This window comes from Dendrobates tinctorius, unplaced genomic scaffold (genome assembly GCF_039654945.1).
Source record: "Dendrobates tinctorius isolate UK_male_01 unplaced genomic scaffold, ASM3965494v1 ptg000082l, whole genome shotgun sequence".
NCBI classification, from domain to species: Eukaryota; Metazoa; Chordata; class Amphibia; order Anura; family Dendrobatidae; genus Dendrobates; species Dendrobates tinctorius.
The window spans coordinates 6,570,999-6,596,010 of NW_027361750.1; the positions used below are offsets into that span (position 1 = coordinate 6,570,999).

At 43.6% G+C, this 25,012-nt stretch overlaps 1 protein-coding gene across 3 annotated transcripts in view; it reads left to right on the forward strand.

The window, feature by feature from the left end:
* CUNH8orf34 (chromosome unknown C8orf34 homolog) overlaps window positions 1–25,012 on the forward strand; it is a 967,955-nt gene that overhangs the window by 177,482 nt on the left and 765,461 nt on the right. For all 3 annotated transcript variants that reach the window (XM_073583858.1, XM_073583859.1, XM_073583860.1), the window contains exons 4-6: window positions 8,177–8,305; window positions 9,884–9,912; window positions 13,238–13,410. In XM_073583858.1, the coding sequence (XP_073439959.1) occupies window positions 8,177–8,305; window positions 9,884–9,912; window positions 13,238–13,410 (331 nt within the window). The remainder of the gene's footprint in view (window positions 1–8,176; window positions 8,306–9,883; window positions 9,913–13,237; window positions 13,411–25,012) is intronic.

A 25,012-nucleotide genomic window follows, 5' to 3' on the forward strand; every position in this document is an offset into this window, starting at 1 on the left:
GGAATCACTCATTACAACATCATATGGCAGAGAGTTCCATAGTCTCACTGCTCTTACAGTAAAGAATCCGCGTCTGTGATTATGCTTAAACCTTCTTTCCTCCAGACGTAGAGGATTCCCCCTTGTCCCCGTCACAGGTCTAAGAGTAAAAAGATCATTAGAAAGGTCTTTGTATTGTCCCCGCATATATTTATACATTGTAATAAGATCACCCCTAAGCCTTTGATTTTCCAAACTAAATAACCCCAAGTGTAATAACCTGTCTTGGTATTGCAGACCCCCCAGTTCCCTAATAACCTTGGTCGCTCTTCTCTGCACCCGCTCCAGTCCAGCTATGTCTTTCTCATACACCGGAGACCAGAACTGTACACAGTATTCTAAGTGTGGTCGCACTAGTGACTTGTATAGAGGTAAAATTATGTTCTCCTTATGAGCATCTATGTCTCTTTTAATGCATCCCATTATTTTATTTGCCTTTGCAGCAGCTGCCTGACACTGGCCACTAAATGTGAGTTTGTCATCCACCCATATACCCAGGTCTTTTTCAGTGACAGTTTTGCGCAGTGTTTTACAATTAAGCACATAATTATACATCTTGTTCGTTCTACCCAAGTGCATGACCTTACATTTATCCCCATTAAAGCTCATTTGCCATTTATCAGCCCAAGCTTCTAGTTTACATAAATCCTCCTGTAATATAAAATTGTCCTCCTCTGTATTGATTACCCTGCAGAGTTTAGTGTCATCTGCAAATATTGAAATTCTACTCTCTATGCCCCCTACAAGGTTATTAATAAATATGTTAAAAAGAAGCGGGCCCAAAACTGACCCCTGTGGTACCCCACTGCTAACCGTGACCCAGTCTGAGTGTGCTCCATTAATAACCACTCTTTGTTTCCTATCCCTGAGCCAGCTCTTAACCCACCTACACATATTTTCCCCTATCCCCATTGTTCTTATTTTATGTATCAACCTTTTGTGTGGCACCGTATCAAAAGTTTTTGAAAAGTCTATGTCCACTGCATTCCCTTGGTCCAGTCCTGAGCTTACCTCTTCATAAAAGCTTATCAGATTAGTCTGACAGGAACGGTCCCTTGTAAACCCATGTTGATATTGGGTCATGAGGTTATTCTTCTCCAGATACTCCAGTATAGTATCTCTTAGAAAACCCTCCAGGATTTTACCCACAGTTGAGGTTAAACTTACTGGCCTATAATTTCCAAGTTCAGTTTTTGTCCCCTTTTTGAATATACTGGCACCACATTTGCTATACGCCAGTCCTGTGGTACAGACCCTGTTATTATGGAATCTTTAAAGATTAAAAATAATGGTCTATCTATGACTGCGCTTAATTTCTGCAGTACTCGGGGGTGTATCCCATCCGGGCCCGGGGATTTGTCAATTTTAGTGATTTTTAGATGCCGCCGTACTTCCTGCTGGGTTAAGCAGGTGACATTTAATGGAGAATTTTTATCCCTGATCATGTTATCCGTCATGGGATTTTCTTGTGTAAATACTGTTGAAAAAATTAATTTAGCATATAGGCTTTTTCCTCATCCACCATTTCACCCAGACTATTTTTAAGGGGGCCAACACTATCATTTTTTAGCTTCATACTATTTATGTAGTTAAAGAATATTTTGGGATTATTTTTACTTTCTCTGTCTCAATCTTTGCTGTCTTGATTTGCTTTTTACAGAATTTATTTAGTTTTCTGTATTTATTTAATGCCCCATCACTACCTACTTGCTTTAATTCTCTAAATGCTTTATTTTTATCTCTTATTGAACCCCTTACAGCTCTATTTAGCCATAGTGGTTTCCTCCTATTTCTCGCATGTTTATTCCCATATGGTATATATTGTGCACAGGTCCTATTCAGGATGCTAATAAACGTCTCCCATTTTCTTTGTGTATTTTTATGTCTCAGGATATCGTCCCAGTTAATTGCACCAAGATCATCTCTCATCCGTTGGAAATTTGCCTTCCTGAAGTTTAGTGTCCTTGAAACCCCTCTGCTACACATCTTATTAAAGGATACATGAAAACTTATTAATTTGTGATGACTATTACCCTTACATTTGATATGCGGTCTTGCCTGTTGGTTAATATTAGGTCTAGTAGTGCCCCCCCTCTTGTTGGGTCCTGAACCAGCTGTGAAAGGTAATTGTCTCTCATAGTTGTCAAAAACCTATTACCTTTGCTGGAACTGCAGGTTTCGGTTCCACAATGTATTTCAGGGTAGTTGAAGTCCCCCATAATAATGACTTCTCCTTGAGTCGCAGCTTCATCTATTTGCTTTATGAGGATATTCTCTGTTGCTTCCATTATTTTTGGAGACCTAAGACATACAAGACCACTGATAATCTCACTCAATCTGGGGCTCTACGCAAGATCTTACCCCGTGGGTGAGTCCTTGGAGGCATAGTGTGTTACTGATGGTAGCCTTTGTTGTGGTGGTCCCAGCTCTATGCAGGTCATTCACTAGGTCCCCCCGTGTGGTTCTGGGATTTTTGCTCACCATTCTTGTGATCATTTTGACGCCACGGGATGAAATCTTGCGTGGAGCCCCAGATCGAGGGAGATTGTCAGTGGTCTTGTATGTCTTCCATTTTCTTATTATTGCTTCCACAGTTGATTTCATCACTCCACGCTGCTTTGCTATTGCAGATAAAGTCTTCCCAGCCTGGTGCAGGGCTACAGTTTTGTTTCTGGTGTCCTTCAACAGCTCTTTGGTCTTCACCATAGTGGAGTTTGGAGTGTGACTGTTTGACGTTGTGGACAGGTGTCTTTTATACTGATAACAAGATCAAACAGGTGTCATTACTACAGGTAAAGAGTGGAGGACAGAGGAGCCTCTTAAAGAAGAAGTTACAGGTCTGTGAGAGCCAGAAATCTTGCTTGTTTTTAGGTGACCAAATACTTGTTTCCCACCATAATTTGCAAAATAAATCTTGCCAAATCAGACAAGGTGATTTTCTGGATTTATTTCCTCATTTTGACTCATAATTGTGGTCTATCTATGATGTCAATTACATGCCCCTCTCATCTTTTTAAGTGGGAGAACTTGCACAATTGGTGGCTGACTAAATACTTTTTTTCCCCACTGTGTATGTATGTATATATATATATATATATATATATATATTGCGTTTCAGTTCTTCATTGAAAAATTGATTCCCAGAGAACAATTTAGAGTATATTTGTTAAAGGTTGGCGGATCGCACTTTAGTTATTTTATCTAGTGTGATCGCAACCCGGGGTCCACCATGCAGAGATGTTATCCTGCTGCTAGTGAGCAAAGGCGGAGCAGTGTGGTGGGCGATCACCAAGAACACATGGGGTTAAACAACGTCACCCAGTGTGGAATGAGTGCAGATTACCCTACTCTGATATCTTCTCAGAGGGGTGAGCACTGGCCGAGGAATACCAGCTCAGCTAAATGCCAAGTGGCAACAAAAATACAACTAACTAATTCAGCTCCATTGAGTGGCACAAAAATAAGAGTACCAAGCACAGCTAACCGCCGAACGGTACCAAAAGAGGTGTGTGCTATTCCCCAAAACAAAAGGGTTAAAGCACGTGGGTTTGACTGTGTCCTGTAAACAGCCCATGCTAACAGCACATGCGGCCGAGACAGGCGCTAGGCCAAGTCAAGGAACCAATTTACAGCAAAACCCTTACAATTATCATAAAATCCAAAAACATTATTACAAAATATATTTAAAATTCACCCTTAATAATTATTACTATTGCATCACACACCACCAGCAGATTGATAACCATAGGGAGGTGCCTATCCCTATACTGACCTACTTGACCCTGCCTAGCATGCGGAGGTTGGCACCCTATGACCTGCGCAGTGGCACCCCTGGTCCACGACGGCTCTCCCTGCTACCCCTATATGGCCCTAATAGGCAGGGATGTGAAAAAAGCAGGATAAGTAGGTGAGAAAGTTGAAGGAGTTGAATGTCTTCGTTATAATAAATTCTAAATGAAAAAATTGCTGGCTTCTTGATACTTAATTTATATTGCTCACTAGCAACACTCTTTCTGCACAAAAGATCCTACTTGGTCTTGAATTGATCTACAGACTATTCTTCCTCTAGGTCTGCTTATGTACTTACTATGGACAATGTTACTGTAGTTCTTTCTGCTTACTATACCAAAAATATTGCCAATATACCCTAAATTGTCGGGTTCTTATAACCTCCTGGGACCATATAGATAGAGGTTTTTCAACTGATATATTTGTGAGAAAAAGAGAAGCCTACAGGGACCACTATATTCATACATCCGTGTATTGTGGTTTTTCAAAAAATAACCCTGAATATATTTGTTTAGAATAGATTAATAACTTCTATAGATTTTTAGCACACGGAGGGTATTTATGATGGAGAAGTGGAAGACACAGATTACCAGAAACAATATTAAAGACAGTTATTACACGGTCAAATGACCCATATGTAAAATATACCAGTCAGAAACCCTCCTACAGTTCAACAATATGCTAAGCAGATGGCACTCCAAGCCATATTCAGAGTTATGTGACAGAGACAAGAGATATGACATTCTCATTCCACAACAAGTTAGCAAGAAAAACTGAAGCAGATAATACTCCAGGCCAGTTTTACAACTCAACGCGTTTCCCCTTTTCCAAGGATCATCAGGAGTAAGATGTAACCATATTAGCTTGTACAAAGCAAGGAAGATGGAGAATGATAACCAGGGACAATCCCTCTTCTTGGCAACCAGTGGTGGATACTGCGTTAGACCCAGGTAGCCACTCCGCTCACTAATGACTGTGTCCCGCAGGATACATTCTTGTGCATGCAAAGCACAATTACCATTACTAAGATATTCATCTTCATGAGAACCAATTCATCAGATATGAAATATGAAGCTCTTTGGGAGTACATGCCGTGTTCTCCCTTACTATCTACCTACCAATTATAGCTGTCGGTACACTGATGAAGGTCAATTAAGACCGAAACATCTGGATTTTGTACCACTGACTGTTCATTAAAATATCATTCTATTCATCCAAAAGTTGAGTGCCAAGTTTTATTAATTTATACTATTGGTTTGGGACCCTGCTTGAGCACCGCACCAGTAGTGCCACGTCACTTCTCTAATTATCCTCAGGAATGACTGTTCGCCATTGCCTATTGCTAGTTACTAAAGCTGAAGCTGGAGAGCCAGGAGTAACAAAGTGCAGAGCACGAGTCTGAGCAAGACACTGAGACCAACGTCTCTGCCGAGCTGTGGCCGAAGCTGAATGAGGGACCGCAGAGGATGATAAAGCTTGCGATCTACCTTATGCAGAGGGGGAATCCTGGTGCCTAGCAATATTTAGTTGTTCCTGTGGAGAGACACACCTTTGCTGCAAAGCTGCATGTAAAACATGTTTTATTGATTTTGTCTAGGAGCAAGTTGATGGTGTGACTTTTCCTTGTCTGGATATACCCTTCTGCTTTAGATTTGACTTAATAGACACAGAATAGACACTTTAAAGCCCCACTGCAGTGTTTTTTTAGCTCTATATAGAGACTCAGGAGGGCATTGCGGATCCACCAGCAGTCAGTATAAACAGAAACTGTGAAATAAATAGGAAAAAGCTACTGACAAAAATTGCAGGGATCACTGCAAAAATACAAAATTTTTATTGGTAACAGAAGGACAAACAACCATATAAAAGCATTTAAAAGTCATACAATGACATGAAACAAGCACAAGGGCTCAAAATAGAGCCCACAGAACTCACTCCAGTAGGTGGGCATTAGGGTGACCGGATCTCATATGGGGGGGAAAAAATGTCGGAATTTTGTCCGTCTGGACCCCACAAAACGATTCCCCTTTCCAGATATTGAGATAGCCAAAATTTGAGATCGATCAAACGACGTTAACCCGTGCCGCTCGTCGCTCAAAGTTTGAAAAAATCCAAATAGAGGTTTTTTAAGATTTAGGTATTTTGCATAGTCTGTTAGACTATAAAGAATGTGACAACAACATTGCAGAAATAGCCCTGACCAAATTTTCGAACCATTTGTGGTATTTGAATGCAGAGTTGGTGGGATTATCGTTTTTTGATCCCACCATTACAGACAATGAAAAGTTGTTAATGGCTAATAAATTGCTCAGTAGCACAGATGAACCATCAGAGCACGCTAACCTACATGAGTTGATAATTTTACATAGATATCTAATCTATTCTAGAGCTTTTGTTAAAGTAGTTTTTGAAACGTCAGAATATAATGCTCGGCATTTGCTTACAACTTGCAGGACATATTGCTTTTGTTCTTCATCTTTTGTCAGAAGGTCGTTAAAGTCGGTTACTTCCTACCTCTTTTAATTTTTCTTTCCTAACTTTTGGCTTTACAACCCTAGCGTGCTCTGATGGTTCATCTGTGCTACTGAGCAATTTATTAGCCATTAACAACTTTTCATTGTCTGTAATGGTGGGATCAAAAAACGATAATCCCACCAACTCTGCATTCAAATACCACAAATGGTTCGAGAATTTGGTCAGGGCTATGTCTGCAATGTTGTTGTCACATTCTTTATAGTCTAACAGACTATGCAAAATACCTAAATCTTAAAAAACCTCAATTTGGATTTTTTCAAACTTTGAGCGACGAGCGGCACGGGTTAACGTCGTTTGATCGAGCTCAAATTTTGGCTATCTCAATATCTGGAAAGGGGAATCGTTTTGTGGGGTCCAGACGGACAAAATTCCGACATCGATTTTTTGCGGTCACCCTAGTGGGCATACATAAATGGCTCTAGAATGAAAAATGTACAATAACATGCCTGCAACAGTGAAACATATTCAAAAGTATGCAATCATACACAGATCACAATAATCCAAAAATCAATCTATTTGAATGGACTATTATGCAACCATAAATGCAGAATACAAAGAATGCAGGCAAAAAAAGCCATAAGAATTTTCACAATAAGGAACTATGCAAAGATGTAATACAAGAGGGTTAGACAACCTATGAGGCCAATGGCAAACATAATGTGGCCCAGAGGCTGAAATAACAAGGATTGAATCCTGCCTGCATAGTCCCAGTGTGATGCCACTTACATGGGGGAGCTTGTGGAGTGCCCGACGCGTGTTGCCACCGCACGGTGGCTTCGTCAGGGGCTCTATTTTGAGCCCTTGTGCTTGTTTCATGTCATTGTATGACTTTTAAATGCTTTTATATGGTTGTTTGTCCTTCTGTTACCAATAAAAATGTTGTATTTTTGCAGTGATCCCTGCAATTTTTGTCAGTAGCATTTCTCTATTTATTTCAGTGTTTTTTAGCTCTGTCCTGTCCCTAGTAATATACATACTAGCCACTGTCTTCTTCTCATCACGGCTTTGTTCCGATCATGATCCTCCATCTTGTGACCGCAATTTCTTACTGACCTGGAAGCCAGAGGTATCAATCATAAACTCTCAATGTAAGTCTATAGGAGCCTTATTCTGACCTCATTCTTGCTCCCATAGACTTACATTGAGAAGTGAACACTGGCTCGCCCAGCAAACACTGGAGCCATTGAGCAGGTCACATCCAGCAGAAGACCACCGGAGCCGTGCAGTGGAGCGGCACGCAGTTGGTGGTTAGTATATTGCTAGGAGCAGTAAACTTTACACTAGTGACACCACTCCAGTGTGAGAATGAAAAAAAAAATACCGGAGTGGCGCTTTAATGCAATGTAGAAAAACCTATACATAAGTAGCCATTTGAGTACAATGTATAAGGCCTATGAACTCCTCAGTTCATAGGAGATGTAATAGGAATCCCAGGGGGTACAAGAAGCCTGCACTGTAGCCAATGATTTAGAGTCATGGATGAGTTTTCCTGTAGCAATCTGAACCGTCTTAGAGTTGTTTAAAGTTAGAATGGAAATATTCTCCCATAGTGGAAATATTCCTAGGGCAGAATATCTCTGATTTGCAGCACCTGACATGTGAGAGGCTGTGATCATAGTTTGTAGTTTGTTTAAAAAAAATGAATTCTCAGATTTTCACAAAAATATCTGCAAAACCAAAATGATAAAACTGTAACAATATTGTAATATGTCTACACAGATTCAGACACCTTTTTGTAATTAATCACATTCTTATTGGGTCTTTATTATTACCATTCAGAGTAAGTAAATGGAAATTCTTTACATTTCTTTAGTGCCCAGATCTATTGAACACCCTAAATGGGACTGGCGGACAAAGCCAGAAAGTCGAGATTTTGATGAGTTAAACCACATTCTTCAAGAAAGCAAAAAACTGGGGAAAGCTCTGGAGAATCTGTCACGGAGTAAGTCACAATCAGATGTGTAATATGCAAAGCTGGTAAATATAAAATTTGTGCTAATATTATAAATCTTTATTCCTCACTAATTCATGATAATGATCCTAAGTTTAATTTCCCTGCATTTTTACCATAAATGGGAAATAGAATATAATGAGTGCGTCTTTACAATGTACATCAGAAGTCACCAACCTTTCAGACCTTGAGAGCCACATTAAGCTCTGAGAGAGGATTGTGAAGCAGAAAACCAAGATCCAGAGGTTCCCACATTTCCCTCATCCAGGATTTTCCCATCAAGCACTCCCAACTAACTTAAAGCAGCTCCTCTGACAGGACCGGTAGTATCATCCTGTCTACAGCTTACAATACTTAAATTATCTCTAAAGCCCTAAGACCAGTACATGTGCATCCAGAACTGCTCTTCTGTGCAGGGCTACTTACAAAATTCACCATTTTGATAAGTGATCTCCATACCTGCTTCCTAGACCTGGAGCTAATGCACCAAGCTGGCAGACAGCCGCGATCCACAATGCATGGGACTGCTGTAGAAATACGGGGTCAGTGGGTGCTCTCGTCCGCTGGCCTGGCTGTCTTTAGAAAGATTGCATGGACCAGGGCTCATGCCACTGAACACCTGCTCTCTCTTCCTGTGGCAGAACACTACTCAGACAACACAGTGTGAGAGTAAAACAGTGTGGCAATAATTTATTGAACCACCAACACACGATAGCATATAGAACAGTCACAGCAAATACCAAAGATGGTGCAAAATACAGTCTCACCCTTCCGCTGACTTGCCAGAATTAGAGCTGTTTCCTGGGCCGAGTACCCCCACCAGTGGCTCCCCGCTTTTGGCGGGCACCCACCGAAAGGAGGTAATGACAAGCCTAGGAAGATGACAATCCATTGATGTATGAGGCCAGGTGACTTGATTGTCCCAACCTGGATTCTCTAAACGTCTTGGAGGGTTCAGTGATGGTCAATGAAGCAGCTGTGTATTTCATCAGTTGGAGCCATGATGCCATGGCTATTGTAATGTAGTCTGTCTGAAAACAGGGGGATCCTCCTTTTTATAGGTCACGACTTCTCATTCAGGCTTTCCTCCTCAGGCTTGGGGGAAGGTGGAAGGAGGCCATCCCACACCTCTGGAGTGTTCAAACAACATGCATAGATTGTCCTTCATAATGCAGAGCACCAATGGGTCAACCTATTAACAAACATTCAAACATTGTGCCTTTGTTTCCCAAAGATAGCAGAACTAGGACTGCAATACAAGGACAGAAACAATATCTAATCAGTAGCCAGTCAACAAATGGCAGCCATTGAACATTAATTCAAGACTATAAGGGACATCAGTCATTCTCACATGAACTCTAGCTCATGTCCCTGGGCCTACTGAAATACAGCAATATGTCTGGATAATTCAGATTAAATGCAATGTCGCCACAACCGCGACCTATAGGTTGGTGACCCTGGATGTACATATTTCCTTTTAAATATTTTGTAGAGAAACGTTTTCCTTTTTACTAAATGGGCGAGCTATTGTATGGATTAACTATATTTTTTAAATTTATTTTTTCACAGGTATTGCTGTTACAGATGAATTGGAACAGGTATTTTTTAACACTTTTAATGTAGTATTATTTCCACTATTTCTATGTTTGGAAAAGCATGTAAAACCAAGGGTGTAGCTAAAAATTAATAGGCCCTGGAGGCCCTCTAATGATATACCAGGCTGAGTTCATGCAGTCTGTGCCTGATACATGCTGTCCCCAGATTGGGTAGTCAGTGTCTGACCGTGCTACCTAGATCTGGAAGTCAGTGCCTGATTCATGCTGCCCCTGGATCGGGCTGTCAGTGCGTGATACGTGTTGCCTATATCAGGCAATCAGTAACTGATAAATGTTGCTCCTGAATCGGGCAGCCAGTACCAGATACATGCTGCTCTTGAATCAGCCAGCCAGTACCAGATACATGCTGCTCCTGAATCAGCCAGCCAGTAACAGATACATGCTGCTCCTTTATCAGTCAGCCAGTACCTGATACATGCTGCTCCTGAATCGGGCAGCCAGTACCAGATACATGCTGCTCCTGAATCGGGCAGCCAGTACCAGATACATGCTGCTCCTGAATCGGGCAGCCAGTACAAGATAAATGCTGCTCCTGAATCGGGCAGCCAGTACCAGTTACATGTTGCTCCTGAATCAGCCAGCCAGTACCTGATAAGCGTTGCCCCTGGATCAGGCAGCCAGTGCCTGAGATATGCTGCTCCTGGATCGGGCAACCAGTACCTGATACATGCTGTTCCTGAATCGGGCAGCCAGTGCATGAGACATGCTGCCCCTGGATTGTGCAGCCATTGCATGATAAACATTGCCCTGGATCAGTCAGGTATGCCTGAGACATGCTGCCCCTGGATCGGGCAACTAGTGCCTGATACATGTTGCTCCTCAATCAGGCAGACAGTACCTGATAAATGTTGCCCCTGCATCAGGCAACTAGTACCTGATAATCGCTGCCCCTGGATCAGGCAGTCAGTGCCTGAGACATGCTGCTCCTGAATTGGGCAGCCAGTACCTGATAAAAGCTGCCTGTGAATAAGGCAGTCAGTGCCTGATACATGATGCCCTTGGATAGGGCAGTCAGTGCATGACAAACTTTGCCCCTGGATCAGACAACCAGTGCCTGAGACATGCTGCTCCTGAATTGGGCAGCCAGTACCTGATAAACGTTGCCCCTGGATCGGGCAGTCAGTGCCTGATACATGATGCCCCTAGATCATGCAGCCATTGCCTGACAAACATTGCCCCTGGATCAGGCAGATGTGCCTGAGACTGGCTGCCCCTGGATCGGGAAACCAGTGCCTGATAATCGTTGCCCCTGCATTGGGCAGTCAGTGCCTGAGATATGCTGCTCCTGGATCGGGCAACCAGTGCCTGATACATGCGGCTCTTGTATCAGCCAGCCAGTACCTGATAAACATTGACCCTGGACCGGGCAGCCAGTGCCTGAGACATGCTGCTCCTCAATCAGCCAGCCAGTACCTGATACATGCTGCTCCTGAATTGGGCAGCCAGTACCTGATACATGCTGCCCCTGGATCATGCAGCCATTGCATGATAAACATTGCCCCTGGATCAGGCAGCTGTGCCTGAGACATGCTGTCACTGGATTGGGCAACCAGTGCCTGAGACATGCTGCCCCTCGATCGGGCAACCAGTGCCTGAGATATGCTGCTCCTGGATCGGGCACCAGTGCCTGATACATGCGGCACCTGAATCAGCCAGCCAGTACCTGATAAACGTTGCTCTGGATTGGGCAGCCAGTGCCTCAGACATGCTGCTTCTGAATCAGCCAGCCAGTACCTGATACATGCTGCTCCTGAATTGGGCAGCCAGTACCTGATACATGCTGCCCCTGGATCGTGCAGCCATTGCATGATAAACATTTCCCCTGGATCAGTCAGATATGCCTGAGACATGCTGCCCCTGGATCGGGCAACTAGTGCCTGATTCATGTTGCTCCTCGATCAGGCAGACAGTACCTGATAAACGTTGCCCCTGCATCAGGCAATTAGTACCTGACAAACGCTGCCCCTGTATATACTGTATATGATATCTCCATTAGTGTAGATAAAGTATATTAGCAATAGATTGCACATGAGCACTGCACTTTTTCACAGATGGTAATGTTAATTGTCCTCTAACCTCTTGGAGATATCATATAGCCAGGGTCATGATTTATTGTATTCTTACAGTGTGTGTTGACCTGTTTCCTCTATTGTATTTTAACAAATTTTAAAAAAAATATCTTGTTGCTGTCTACAATTAATAAAAATTGTCTATTTGAAGAGTATTATGAAAAAGTCTGATTTTTAAGTAGTTTCTTTTGGGTACCTGAGAAAAGCTGCCCGTGAATTGGGCAGTCAGTGCCTGAGACATGCTGCCCCTGAATCGTGCAGCCATTGCCTGATAAACTTATCCCATGGATCATGCAGCCGTACCTGAGACATGCGGTCCCTGGATTGGGCAACCAGTGCCTGACACATGCTGCTCCTGAATCTAGCATCCAGTACCTGATAAATGCTGCCCGTGGATCGGGCAGTCAGTGCCTGAGACATACTGCTCCTGGATCGGATAACCAGTGCCTGAGACATGCTGCCCTTGGATCGGGAAACCAGTGCCTGAGACATGCTGCTCCTGAATCGGGCAGCCAGTACCTGAGACGAGACATGCTCCATTAGATTGGGGAACCAGTGCCTGACAAACATTGCTGCTGGATCAGGCAGTCAGTGCTTGAGACAAGCTGCTCCTGGATCTGACAACCAGCGCCTGAGACATGCAGCCCCTGAATCGGTCAGCCAGTACCTGGTAAACGCTGCCACTGGATCGGACAGCCAGTGCCTGAGACATAATGCCCCTGGACCGGTATCCAATACCTGATACATGCTGCCTACATTGGGCAGCATGGATCAGCTGTCAGGTTTCCTTTAATATCAGTATTACTAGTAGGCTGGGGCAGAGAAGGGGCTATATATTGTATGTAAATAAATAAGATGCACAACTGTTCTAACCCCCACCGCCAAAAAAAATCCACTACTTGCCTCTTTTTACACCTTGGTGATCCAGAGCTAAAGCTCTGGTGTCTCTGTCCCGGCTTTGCTTATAAGCAGCCTTCATGTGACCCCTTTCAGCCAATCAGTAGCTGCAGTGATTCCATTGTATTTTGTAGACATCACAGCCCAGAGCAGAGCTATGATGCCAGTAGTACAGCACATGGCCGACAAGCCAAAGACACAGGTCTGTATAGTTATAAGGTCATATTGCGGTTTATCACTGACCTATAACCTCAGCCCCATACTTCAACCTTTACCATCCCTGTTTTTAATGATATTATACACATCACTAAAATAAATTCTCCATTTTTTTGTATTTTAAGGACACACGAGCATTTAACTCCTCACTTCTGAGACCCTGCGTGATTGGAGAATGGGTGGGACGAGAAGACAATGACATTGACCCTTTAGCTTCAGAAATGATACAAACTCCTGTACCAAGAAATAAGAATGAACAGCGTGAAGGGGATGAAGGCAGCGGCAGTCCTGCTGGAAGGTCGGTATCGCTACACAAATCTTGCAGCTAGTGCATATTATCTGTTTTTGTTGCAAGCTATTAAAGGCAATGAATGTCACATGCTCCAATTATTGAATCATAGAATCAGAGTGGTAGAACTGGAAGGGACCTCCTGGGTCATCTGGTCCAGCTCTCTGCTCAAAGCAGGATTCACTAAATCATCCCAGTCAGATGTCTGTCTAGCCTCTGTTTGAAGACTTCCATTGGAGGAGAACTCACCACCTCTCATGGTAGCTTGTTCCACTCATTGATCACCCTAACTGTCAAAAAGGTTTTTTTTTTATATCTAATCTGTGTCTCCTCCCATTCAGTTTCATCCCATTGCTTCTAGTCTTTCCTTGTGCAAATGAGAATAAATATGATCCTTCTACAATGTGACAGCCCTTTAGATATTTGTAGACAGCTATTAAGTCTGCTTTCATTCTTTTTTGCAACCTAAACACTCCCCAATCCTGTAACCGTTCCTCATAGGACATGGTTTGCCGACCGGTCACCATTCTGGTCGCTCTTCTCTGGACTTGCTCAATTTTATTGATGTCTTTTTTAAAATGTGGCACACAAAACTGGACACAATATTCCAGATGAGGTCTGACCAAAGAGGAGTAGAGGGGAATAATGACATGTCACGTGGTCTATTCTAGACTGTATGCTTCTGCTAGTACATCCCAGAATTGCATTTGCCTTTATTGCTGCTGCATCACACTGTTAACTCATATTCAGTCTGTGATCTATTAGTATACCCAAGTCTTTCACTTGTGCTGTTGCTTTGTCCTATTCCTGCCATTCTGTATATGCTTTTTTCATTTTTATTGCCCAGATGTAGTACTTTGCATTTTTCCCTGTTAAAAACCATTCTGTTAGTTGCTGCCCACTGCTCCAGTTTATTTATATCTTTTTGAATCCTCTCTTTCTCTTCTCTAGTATTAGCTATCCCTCCTAGCTTTGTGTCATCAGTAATTTTAATCAGTTTACCCTCAATTCCTTCATCTAAAATATTGATAAAGATATTGAACAATATAGGTCCCAGGACAGAGCCCTGTGGTAACCCACTTGAAACATTCTTCCAACTGGATGTGCAACCATTTACAACCACTCTTTGGGTCCGATCACTAAGGCAGTTATGAATCCACCTAACAGTTGCCTTGTCCATTACATACTTAGACATTTTATCAATAAGGATGATGTGAGATACTTTGCCAAATACTTTCCTGAAGTCAAGATATACTATATCTACAGCTTTTCCCTGTTCCACCAAGTCATTGATTCTGTCATAGAAAGAAATTAAGTCAGTCTGACATGACTTTTTAGTTACAAACCCATGCTGACTCTGGTTAATTACTTATCCAGGTACTTACATACATGTTGTTTAATAATTTGTTCAAAGATCTTTCCTGGTATAGAAGTCGGACTCACCGGCCTATAGTTCCCTGTGTAATAAACCACAGGTGCTGAGAATGTTGCCACAGAATCGAGACAGACCAAGAATTAAAGGTTTATTTACAGGGAATTTACTCTCCACACAGGGAGAAGCAGAGGGGGTTAAAAGTGACAGAGTAAACAGCAAAACAGTAGTAAGGCTAGGGAAAGCTATTAAACAGTTATGCAGAGTTGAAACGGTTAAACTGGAAGTCTTGTAACTTATCAGTCTGGGGAAAGCTTGATTGCAGGATTTCTTTCTCCCATGTTGGCACCGTCAACAGCGGCGCTTGCAGTCTCTGTATGTCCTCTGGATGAAGCTGGGACCTCAGGAGTTAAAGGCAAGAGCAGGGAGACGTTGCGAACCGGAGTCTCCCCTGCTCTGAGTCTCTGTAAAACACACCGTTTGTCTTTCCACAGGGACGGGGCTGCGCACACTGGGAAGTCTCTCTGCCACACTCAGGTGCTCTGGCCTGGCACCGGGGCTGCGTGCTTTGGTCACTGTCTCTGCACTGTCAGGGGGGAAGCCTCCTCTGGTCACAGAGGCTACTGAGTCCACGTACTCTGACAGGGAATTCTCTCTCTCGTGGAGTGCTGTGCTGCATCCTGCTTTCTACCTGACACGTACTGCTTTGTCTCTGGCGCACTCTGCTTTCGCGCCCTAAACCTGCCCAGCTTCCGGTCCACATCCCCTTCTCTTCCCTCACTGCCCTTTAGTCATATGGTCCAGTCGGTCCAGGGCAGACTTGTAGCTGAAGGACAGTCAACGCCTTTAAGGTATTAACACACAAACTCCCTGCCTATATAGCACTATAAGTTCCAGAAATTACTTAACAGCACTGCTCTCTTGTCACCTCACTTCATCCACAGAGGTAGTGCTCGCGGGTTCAAATATGGATGTTACACTACTAACGTACATGCAGATAACCTGACAGATGAGGAGGTAGGAGTCCAGAATTTCCTCAGTGGCCAGTTGTCAAACTTGCCAGATTTCTCATTTTTATTTTTAATACAGATTGTGATATGGGGAAAAGACATTGCCTAAAATTATCGAAAAAAAATCAATTTACATAAAAACCTGATTTAAATAACTGGTAATTTTCTGATGATTCGTTCCTTAAGAGCAATTTAAAACCAATGTAAACTATGGTAATCAATAGAATTGACTTCCCTTACAATCACTGTAGAAGTTGACTATTCTTTTCCCCTTTTGAATAAAAAAAATCTACTGTTTTTACTTTTCCCATCCGCCATCTCCTTCTATCCCTGGCTGACATGTTTACCAGGTTTATGCAACTATGGATTCATTTTAAATCATTGCCAGGCTCATCTAATTGTGTAGCCTTGACTTGCGCTTCAACAAAAACAGAAAATAATCATAAAAAACCCAATGTATCCAAGGTTTTCTTTGAAGGAGAATATTTAATAATGTATTCAAGCACAACACAATTATTGGAGTCTGACTCTAATGGAAAGACCTGTAGACTCAATCTAAAATGAAAGTTCTCCGAACCTTATTAGTACAAGTGGATGCCAAAATAAGCAGATAGCAAACAACAACAGATATGAAATATTCATAGAGTATCGCTGTTGAAAATAATTCTGCAGAATCTGAGGCTGGTTTGCTACGTGTGTATCTGGCCCTGAGTCTGTTGCAAACATCATTATCCCCCTGGGTTTATTTGCTGTAAAGAAAAATCCCAATATTTTCTGCATTGAAATAAATGCCAGATTTCTCAAAGCAAATTGCACTTTATTAAGTGGATCTCTTAGACCTGAAGAGGCTGGTGTACTTAGTTTGAAAGTATATTAGAATGACTGTGTATAGGTTTGTACAGACAACTGTATTATTCGTCTGACAAAACGTTGGATTGCACCCGAACCAATGTTATGCTATGGGGCCGTGCACAAGTCAGGTCACTGCATGCACAAGCTTGATCCAATATTTGGTTAGCACTCAGCCATGCAAGTCAATGAGTCCATGGAAACCATCGGACTGCACTCACGTGCCATATGAGTGCAGTCCGATTTCCACAGACTAACACAATAGAGAAGATGGAGACTTTTTTTAATCTATCTTCTCATTATCTGAGAGAACTGGATCACACTCTGATCAGTGTTTCAACAGAGTGTGATTCGCATAATTGAAGCGATTTTCTCGGATGAGAGAGTATACGCTTGTGTGACCCTAGCCTAAAGGGGGTTTTACACTAAGCGATATCGCTAGCAATATCGCTAAAACGTCACTGGTTTTGTGACGTTATAGCGATATTGCTAGCGATATCGCTATGTGTGATACTTACCAGCGACCGGCTCCCCCGCTGTCCATCGCTGATCGCGCGAGAATGTCCGGCTCCATTTCTCGTCGTCTGCTTCCTGCTGGGCTTCCTGCTGTGACGACGAGCGACGCGTGGAGGCGGGCGGGAGGACGCAGGATCGCTGTGTGTGAATGGTAAGTATCGTGCGCTGCGTCGCTGCTGCATCGCTGTGAGATCTTTCTGTATGAAAGCTCACTAGCGATCATTTAGCGATGCACCAGCGATCCTGACCGGGTCGGATCGCTGGTCGGATCGCTGGTGCATCGCTAAATGTAAAAGGGCCTTAAGACCTAAGACCTTGTTCACATGTTCAATATTTGGTCAGTATTTTGCATCAGTATTTGTAAGCCAAAACCAGAAAAGGGTTAAAAATGCAGAAATCATGCACATGTTCCTATTATACTTTTTCTCTGATTGTTTCACTTCTGGTTTTGGCTTACAAATACCGGCGCAAAATACTGACCAAATACTGAACATGAGACCGTGGCCTAACACTGATATTAATCCACCTAAAGAATGAGAGAGATCATAGGTACAAGTGTATTCAGTTTCCACCCACCTAGGATGACTGACAGCTGCATCAGACCAAGTAGGGGAAATTGAATTTAATTTTCCAATAATGAGTAAGTATACCAGCTTCATCAGATCTTAGCATGGGCGGACATGCAGCATGTGCAGCCTGTGCGGCCGCATCGGGGCCCGGAGGCGGAGGGGAGCCCTGAAGGGTGGCAAGTAATAAGGGCAATCTGGCCTTTTTATCCGGCCCCGAGGCTCCGGGGGGCCCCTGGCCAGATTGCCCTCATGTGTGGGAGGCAGGGAGTGATTCCTGCAGCTCCGCTGCCTACAAGAGAAAATAGCAGAGCTGCAGAAATCCGTCCTGCTCCCTGCCTGCGCTTCCTGTCTCTGACACAGCTCGGCTGGATGATGTCATCATTCAGCGCAGCAGTGCCAGAGAGAGGAAGCTGCTGGGACAGTGTTGCTTCAGCTGTGGGAGTGCATCTGGAGAGGTGAGAGGTGGTGTGTGTGTTTTGTTGTATGTATGGGTGTGTTGTGTGAGTGTGTGTAGATATGAGTGGTGGTGTGTGTATGCGTGCATGCGTAGCGCTGCGGGGGAATGTGCAGAGAGGTAAATGGCGCTGTGTGTGTAGGTGGAGGAGAGGGCAATGATGGGGGTGATGGAGAAGGCAATGATGGGGTAATGGGGAGAAGGCAATGATGCGGTGATGGAGAGGGCAATGATGGGGATGGTGGGGGAGGAGGAAATGATGGTCTTGGTGGAATGGGCAATTATGGTGGTGGGTTTGAAGGCAATGATGGAGGTGATGGAAAGAGCAAGGATGGTGGTGGTGGAGAGGGCAATGATGGAGGTGGTAGAACGGGCAATGATGGGGATGGTGGGGGAGGAGGAAATGATGGAGGTTGTAAAAAGGGCAATGATGAAGGTGAGGGAGAAGGTTATGATGGTGCTAGTTGAAAAGACAATGATGGGAGTGGTGGGGAAGAAGGCAATGATGGAGGTGGTGGAGAAGGCAATGATGGAGGTGAAGGAATGGGCAATGATGACAGTGATGGAGAGGGCAATGATGGGGTGGTAGGGGAGAAAGCAATGATGGAGGTAGTGGAAAGGGCAATGATGGGTGGGGGGAGAAGGCAATGATAGAGGTGGGGAGACAGCAGTGATTGGGTTGGGTAGAGGACAATAATGGGATGCGGGGGAGGAGGATAATGAGGGGCTTAGGAACAGGGAGAGGTGGAGGAAGACATTATTATTGCTTATTGTGTCTACACAGTCCCTTAGTATATAGTGTACTCACTTATTATGTCTAATGCAGATATAGATATATAAATATATACGGTATCTTTGTCGCCATAAAAGGAGGCGGACCCAGACACATTTCTTGCACAGGGGCCCCAAGATGTCAGTGGCCGCCCCTGGATCTTAGAGATATGTATTGTTGTTAGTAATGTATGCAATTTTAATTGTCAAATCTGGGGAGAGATCAGATTGGTGTTCCACCAGAAAATAGTTAAGAAAGGAAAAGGTTCCAGCTTCAATAGTTCCAAATTTATCAAATTAAAAAAGATTCCATCATGAGGATAAGTAGACACAGCAATGCGTTTCGAACGCACAGACTGTGTTCTTTGTCAACGTTTTTGTCATGGGTTCCATTTATAGGGCATCTGCCAGCAGGTTTTTGCTATGTAATCCAACTGCACAATGAGTTAGGGACAGAGACCCTGATTCTAGTGATGTGTGGCTAACTTTACTGGATGCAGTAGTTATGAGGGTCACAATTTTCTCTGCTGCAGATTTAACAGAGCTCAGATGTATAACCCTGCGCACACCTTTCTGTGTACAGTGTATTGTGATAAAGAGCTGCTATTCAGTGGTGGGGGCAGGTTGGACTAAAATGCACGAGGTCAGTTTTCCTCTAATGATCACCTCCTCCTTATATAACAGTGGTTGCATTGAAACAGCAACACACAGTCCAGTAAGTGACACATCACTGTAATTGGGGTCTCTGCTCCTACATCTTGCTGCTCTCAGATTACATAACAAAAAACCTGGTGACAGATAAGCTAATTCATAGGGACTGATGACCAGGCCGCAATTCTGTTTCCGTAACATAGCAAACAATGTTAACAACCTCCTATTACTGAAAAAATAGTAAGGGAAGGTCTAAAGCACAAATGGCTGAGCATTCCAAGCTCTCCAATCTATTGCTAGGCTGCAATACAGATCTAACCATTGCCTGGCCACAAATATAGCACAAACCGCTCCTGACAAAATATCACAAAATCATATTTTTGTGATTTTTATTTTTCTAAAGTTGGTTATATTTTCATAGTAAATGTCAGTCTATTAGAATAGTTAAGGGAAGACTGCTCCGTAAGACGACCACACGGAATAGAAAATCATATTCTGTGTCTTATGTGATATTGTATATCAATATTCGATACCCTAAAATATGTGATAATCACAACCTTTGCACTTTATAAATGAGATGTATTACAAAAGGTTTGCGTGGCTTTATAGTTAGGATCAATATTGCAGGTCTATTAGGAAAGAAGCACCCTTTGATTAAAAAGACCTCAAAATCTTTTTATTATAAACCTAAATTCCCAAAAGAAATCGAATTTCCATTTACAAATTCTAGATGAGATCAATATCAGTGACAGACTGCAGATCAGACATGTGAAAGCTTAGTGTAAAACACAAGGGCTTTTTGACAAAAAGAGAAACAATAAAAAGAGATAAATGAGAGGTTACTAATGTAGTTAAATCCTATGAACACACATTAAGGGGAAAAGCTTGGCAAAGGGATTAAAAAACCTATTACACTTCAAAAACACGATCACAGCAGAAATAAGAAAGCTTAGACTTTGGTGCAGGTATTGTAATTGCTGACATTAATAAATGTATAAGTCTGTACTGAATGCTTGATCTCCATTCTCACATCCCGGAGCACAAAAAGTTGTGTTGTAAGTAGAATTCAAATGGAGCAATAAAAGATTCTCTGTTTGTATCTACTAGAGCCGTGGTTCAGCTATTAACAAAAACGGAGCAACAAGTAATTCTAGACTAAATAGCTGCAAGTGTTTTTATGTCCATGGATTTTGGGAGGAGATTAGGGGGGGTGTAGATATTTCAGTAGGTCCTGTTGAGTATGCCCCAGTCTATCTTGCCTGTTTATAAGGTTTTGGAGTATATGGCCGGGATCACACATATGGCCGAATCTCGCATGTTAATACCCCGCATTGCCGCCGGCACTCAGGAGCGGAGCGTGCGGCTTCATGTCTTGCTGTGCGGCCGCACGCTCCGATCCGAGTGCCGATATTAAGATGCGAGACTCGGCCGTATTCCTCGCATGTGTGATCCCGCCCTATCTGTAAGAGTTTTTGCTCATTTATCCAGAATAGTATTTGTGAGGTTAGACAGTGATGCTGGATGAGACAATCTGGTTTATAATCTGTATTCTTGATTATCCCACAAGTGTTCAATGGGGTTGAGATGAAAGCCCTATTGGGGGGCAGCCTTGTTGCTTTGTAGTGCTGGGGTCCTGGGTTTGAATCCTGCCAAGGAAAACATGAGCAAGGAGTTTGTATGTTCTTGCGCGGATCTTCTCCAGTTTTCTCACACACGTAATAGACATAATGAGAAGAGAATTTCGATTGTGATGATGGAAAGCACTGGGGAATTAGTGGCGCTAGATAAGTAAGTACAGAAAAGGGCCTTCAGCAAACTGTGGCCCTCAAGGTTGGAAGCATATAATTGTCTAATTGTCTTCAAGTAGTCTTGTATGCTGAAGCATTAAAGGGTTTCTATCAGGATCCTGACAGCGCCGGTGTACAGCCTCCGCTGAACAGGGACTCACCCGCACTGTGGGGACCCCTGGGGACCAGAATAGCCAGAAAGAATAGGTGCACCGGACCTTAGTGATGAAGTTTAGCAAGCCGGCACGGGACCTACGGTCATGTGACTGCAAGGGGGCGGGGCTTAGCGTCCTGCTTTCAGAGAAGACAGCAAACTCAGAGTCAGGCAAAACGGAGGTCGTTCACAGTACGAACAGCGAGGTACAGGAGGGGAAAACAGACGGGAGGTCAGACAAAGCCAAAGGTCATACACAAGAGGGCGACGCGGTACCAAGGGGACGAGCAGAGAGAAGTCGGGTCACAAGCAGAGTGTCATACACAAGAGGTAGCGCAGTACAAGAGGGACAGGCAGAACCGAATCAAAACCAAACAAGCAAGCAAGATATCAGGCACAAGGCACACGTACGCACAAGGTCAACTAACTCAGCCGAGGGCAGGAGTATAACTGACATCGGACCTAGGTCCAGTGAGCATTAAATGGCCGCCCTCTGCCAGGGATAGGCGGAATAATTAACCCCCAATCAGACCAGGACGGGCCAAAGCGAAACCCCATCCTGGATCATGACATTTTCCCCACGAGCAAAGTGCATTTTAATCAATAGATCTTGGGATGATAATACGTTCCACATTTGAATGTGTTAAAAAATTATACATGCCTGGCCTGAAGACATCTGACTAATGTTAAAATGTGCATCCCTTATTCTTTTAAATAAATTCTTATTAAGATATTATCTGCCCGTCTGTCACACTCAGTAGCGCTTTTATCACCCCTTCTCATAATTATAATCATATTAATATTAATTGTATCACTTAATATTGAGCAGAATTAGGTATGCTGGCATCCCCCTATATACGGTATGAGCCCGCACACAGCCCCCAATATACAGTATCAACCCCCACACAGCCCCCCTACTTACAGTATGAGCCCCCCATATAGCCCCTCTATATACAGCATGAGACTCCCACGCCCCACATAGCCTCCCTATATACAGTGTGTGAGCCCCACATAACCTCCTACATACATGCAAACATCCCATACACATATGAAAAAAAACCAACACATTCTTATCTCACTCCTGTTCACCTGGCGTTCTGCCCCGGTCTCCAGTGCACTGACACTCCTTACGCCATAAACACGTCTGCTGGCTGGCATGATGATTGGTGGAAGGGTCGGTAGCACCGTCTTCCACCAATGTATTCACCGTTGAAGCCTGCCGATGCAGATAGCAATAACATTGGGAAGTTGGCGTCAGCAGACACACTGCAGGCCAAGGCATGGTGCAGCCCGTGGGCCATTGTTTTCAGCCCTTCAGCTATCTTGGTCCAGGGGCTGGACTGGAACAGCCAGAGGACTGGATTTGGCCCGCGGACTGCACTTTGCCCAGGTCTGGTCCAGAGGATATCAGATACACTGTTGCTAAGATGATGAGTATAGGGCTGTATGAGGGCCTGAAAGATACACCAAAACTGCAGCTGAAAAATTAACAATTTAGTGCACGCCATAGAGAGTTGCAAAGCTTATCCATGCAGGATACCTGGATACCCAGCTTCATGTATACTACTGTATTTACCTTACGATGTATAATGGGGTCCACTATATCCATTTATAATGCCCCTTCTAGTAAATAAATGAAGTCAAAAAAGCAGAGATCACTTAAAGAGAACCTATCAGCTTTCTTTAATCTCATGTACATGCTGCCTATTTTTTATTAGCAGATTTGAACCATCAAAGCTTTTTTCAAGTCTGCACCATGTCAATTCTTTCAGCGTTTTTTATTCATTCAAATAAATATGAAAAAAAAAAGCGAAAGTAAAAGCATCGAAACACATGTAGTAAGGCCGGGCTCACACTTGCGTTTGGCAAGGGTGTGGAGGGCTGCGTACTTCCTCCCTTAAGCACCGTCTATTTCCGCACATCTTCCCTTAAGCTCCGCCTAGTTCTGCATGCGTCCTACATTTCCTTGCATACCTATCTTTAACATTAGGTACGCAGGAACATGCGTTGAATGCTGATGCGTCCGCATGCAGTATTTTGACGTGTGCCCGCCAACTGCACGTGAAGATGTGTGGAAGTGTAGGGTCCGTGTGCCGGGCTGGGGGGGTGGTCCCTCTCTTACCGCGCAGAGACGTAACAGAGACACGATGGAGGCAAGTGTCGGGTACAACAGGTCCAAGTTTATTTTCTTGCCGCCCGCCTGACGGCCTCCGAAGTACACCGCACTTCAATTCACTTCACTTCACTTATCGGCCCTCCGTTTCCAGGGCCGGTTCCCGCACACCGTACTTTACACCGGGGACGTACATATACGCACCGTCCCCTCTTCACCTGTTGACGCTCCTGTCAGATCCGTCACTGTGGCCACCTTAGGCCCGTAAACCAACAGCACTTTTACTGATCAGTCGTCTCTCCCAATACGGTATGCTTTACCTCAGTGCCTCGTCTATGCTGCGGTACTTTTGTGTCAGGACCACCCCCTGACTTTCCCTCTCCTCAGTCCCCCTGGTTTAGTTTTCCTCACAGTGCACAAACTGTCGTAGTCCTCCTGTCACTGGAGCTCCCCCTGGGGACTGGAACTTTCTGGAACCCTCCTTCAAATTTATATCTTTCCCGGTTCCCTGTAACTCCGCCCCCCATGACCAACGGTTTCCTAAGCCCTAAGCTGATGTCAAGTCCTTTGCTCACACTCTTCCCTGCCCTCTAATGGTCAACCCAAGGTACTGCACGACCACTACACTTTCCTAGTTGTTTCCCCACTGTAGTAACTGACACCTGTCTAAACTGTGCAAACCTCCCTTTCTCTATTCTGACAAGTCCGTCCGTCAGGTCACCTTCCCTACAGAAGTAGCCGGGGCTTAAGAGAGAAAGTATGCAGCCCTCTGCACTTTTGCCAAATGCAAGTGTGAACTTTGCCTAACACGTCAAAAACGTGTGTTTTACAAGCAGAAAAATTTGCTACAAATACTCAGTGTGTCAATGTGTGCACATACCCTTACAGTCTGTCGGCAGCAGCGACTACAGGGAACTTAATGTTATCATCTAATTCAATGTTTTTTTCAGGATAAAAATGTCTCATTATCAGAACTTTGATCCCCAAAAGATGTATTTGGATCTTATACATTAGTGTGTGAAGCAGCTACCTGCTAAAACACAGAAAATAAATGTTTGGAATGTTTCTCAACAAAAAAGTATTACAAATCTGCCCAAATTGGTCACATATGATTGTGAACGCCTCCATTCATGGTATAAACCCTAATGTTCATGAAAAAAAAATCTTTTGACACTTTAGCTTACAGTGCAATCATATAATCCCTTTAAAAACATGAAACTTTAAGAACTTGAGGTAAAAAACACCCCCCAGTGCAATAACACAATTATCAAACTCTATACAATAATAACCTACGATAGCCCTCCACTAGCCTGCTATCCCTTCCTGACAGTGGAGGTTGGCACCCTAAAAGAAACGATTTGGTGC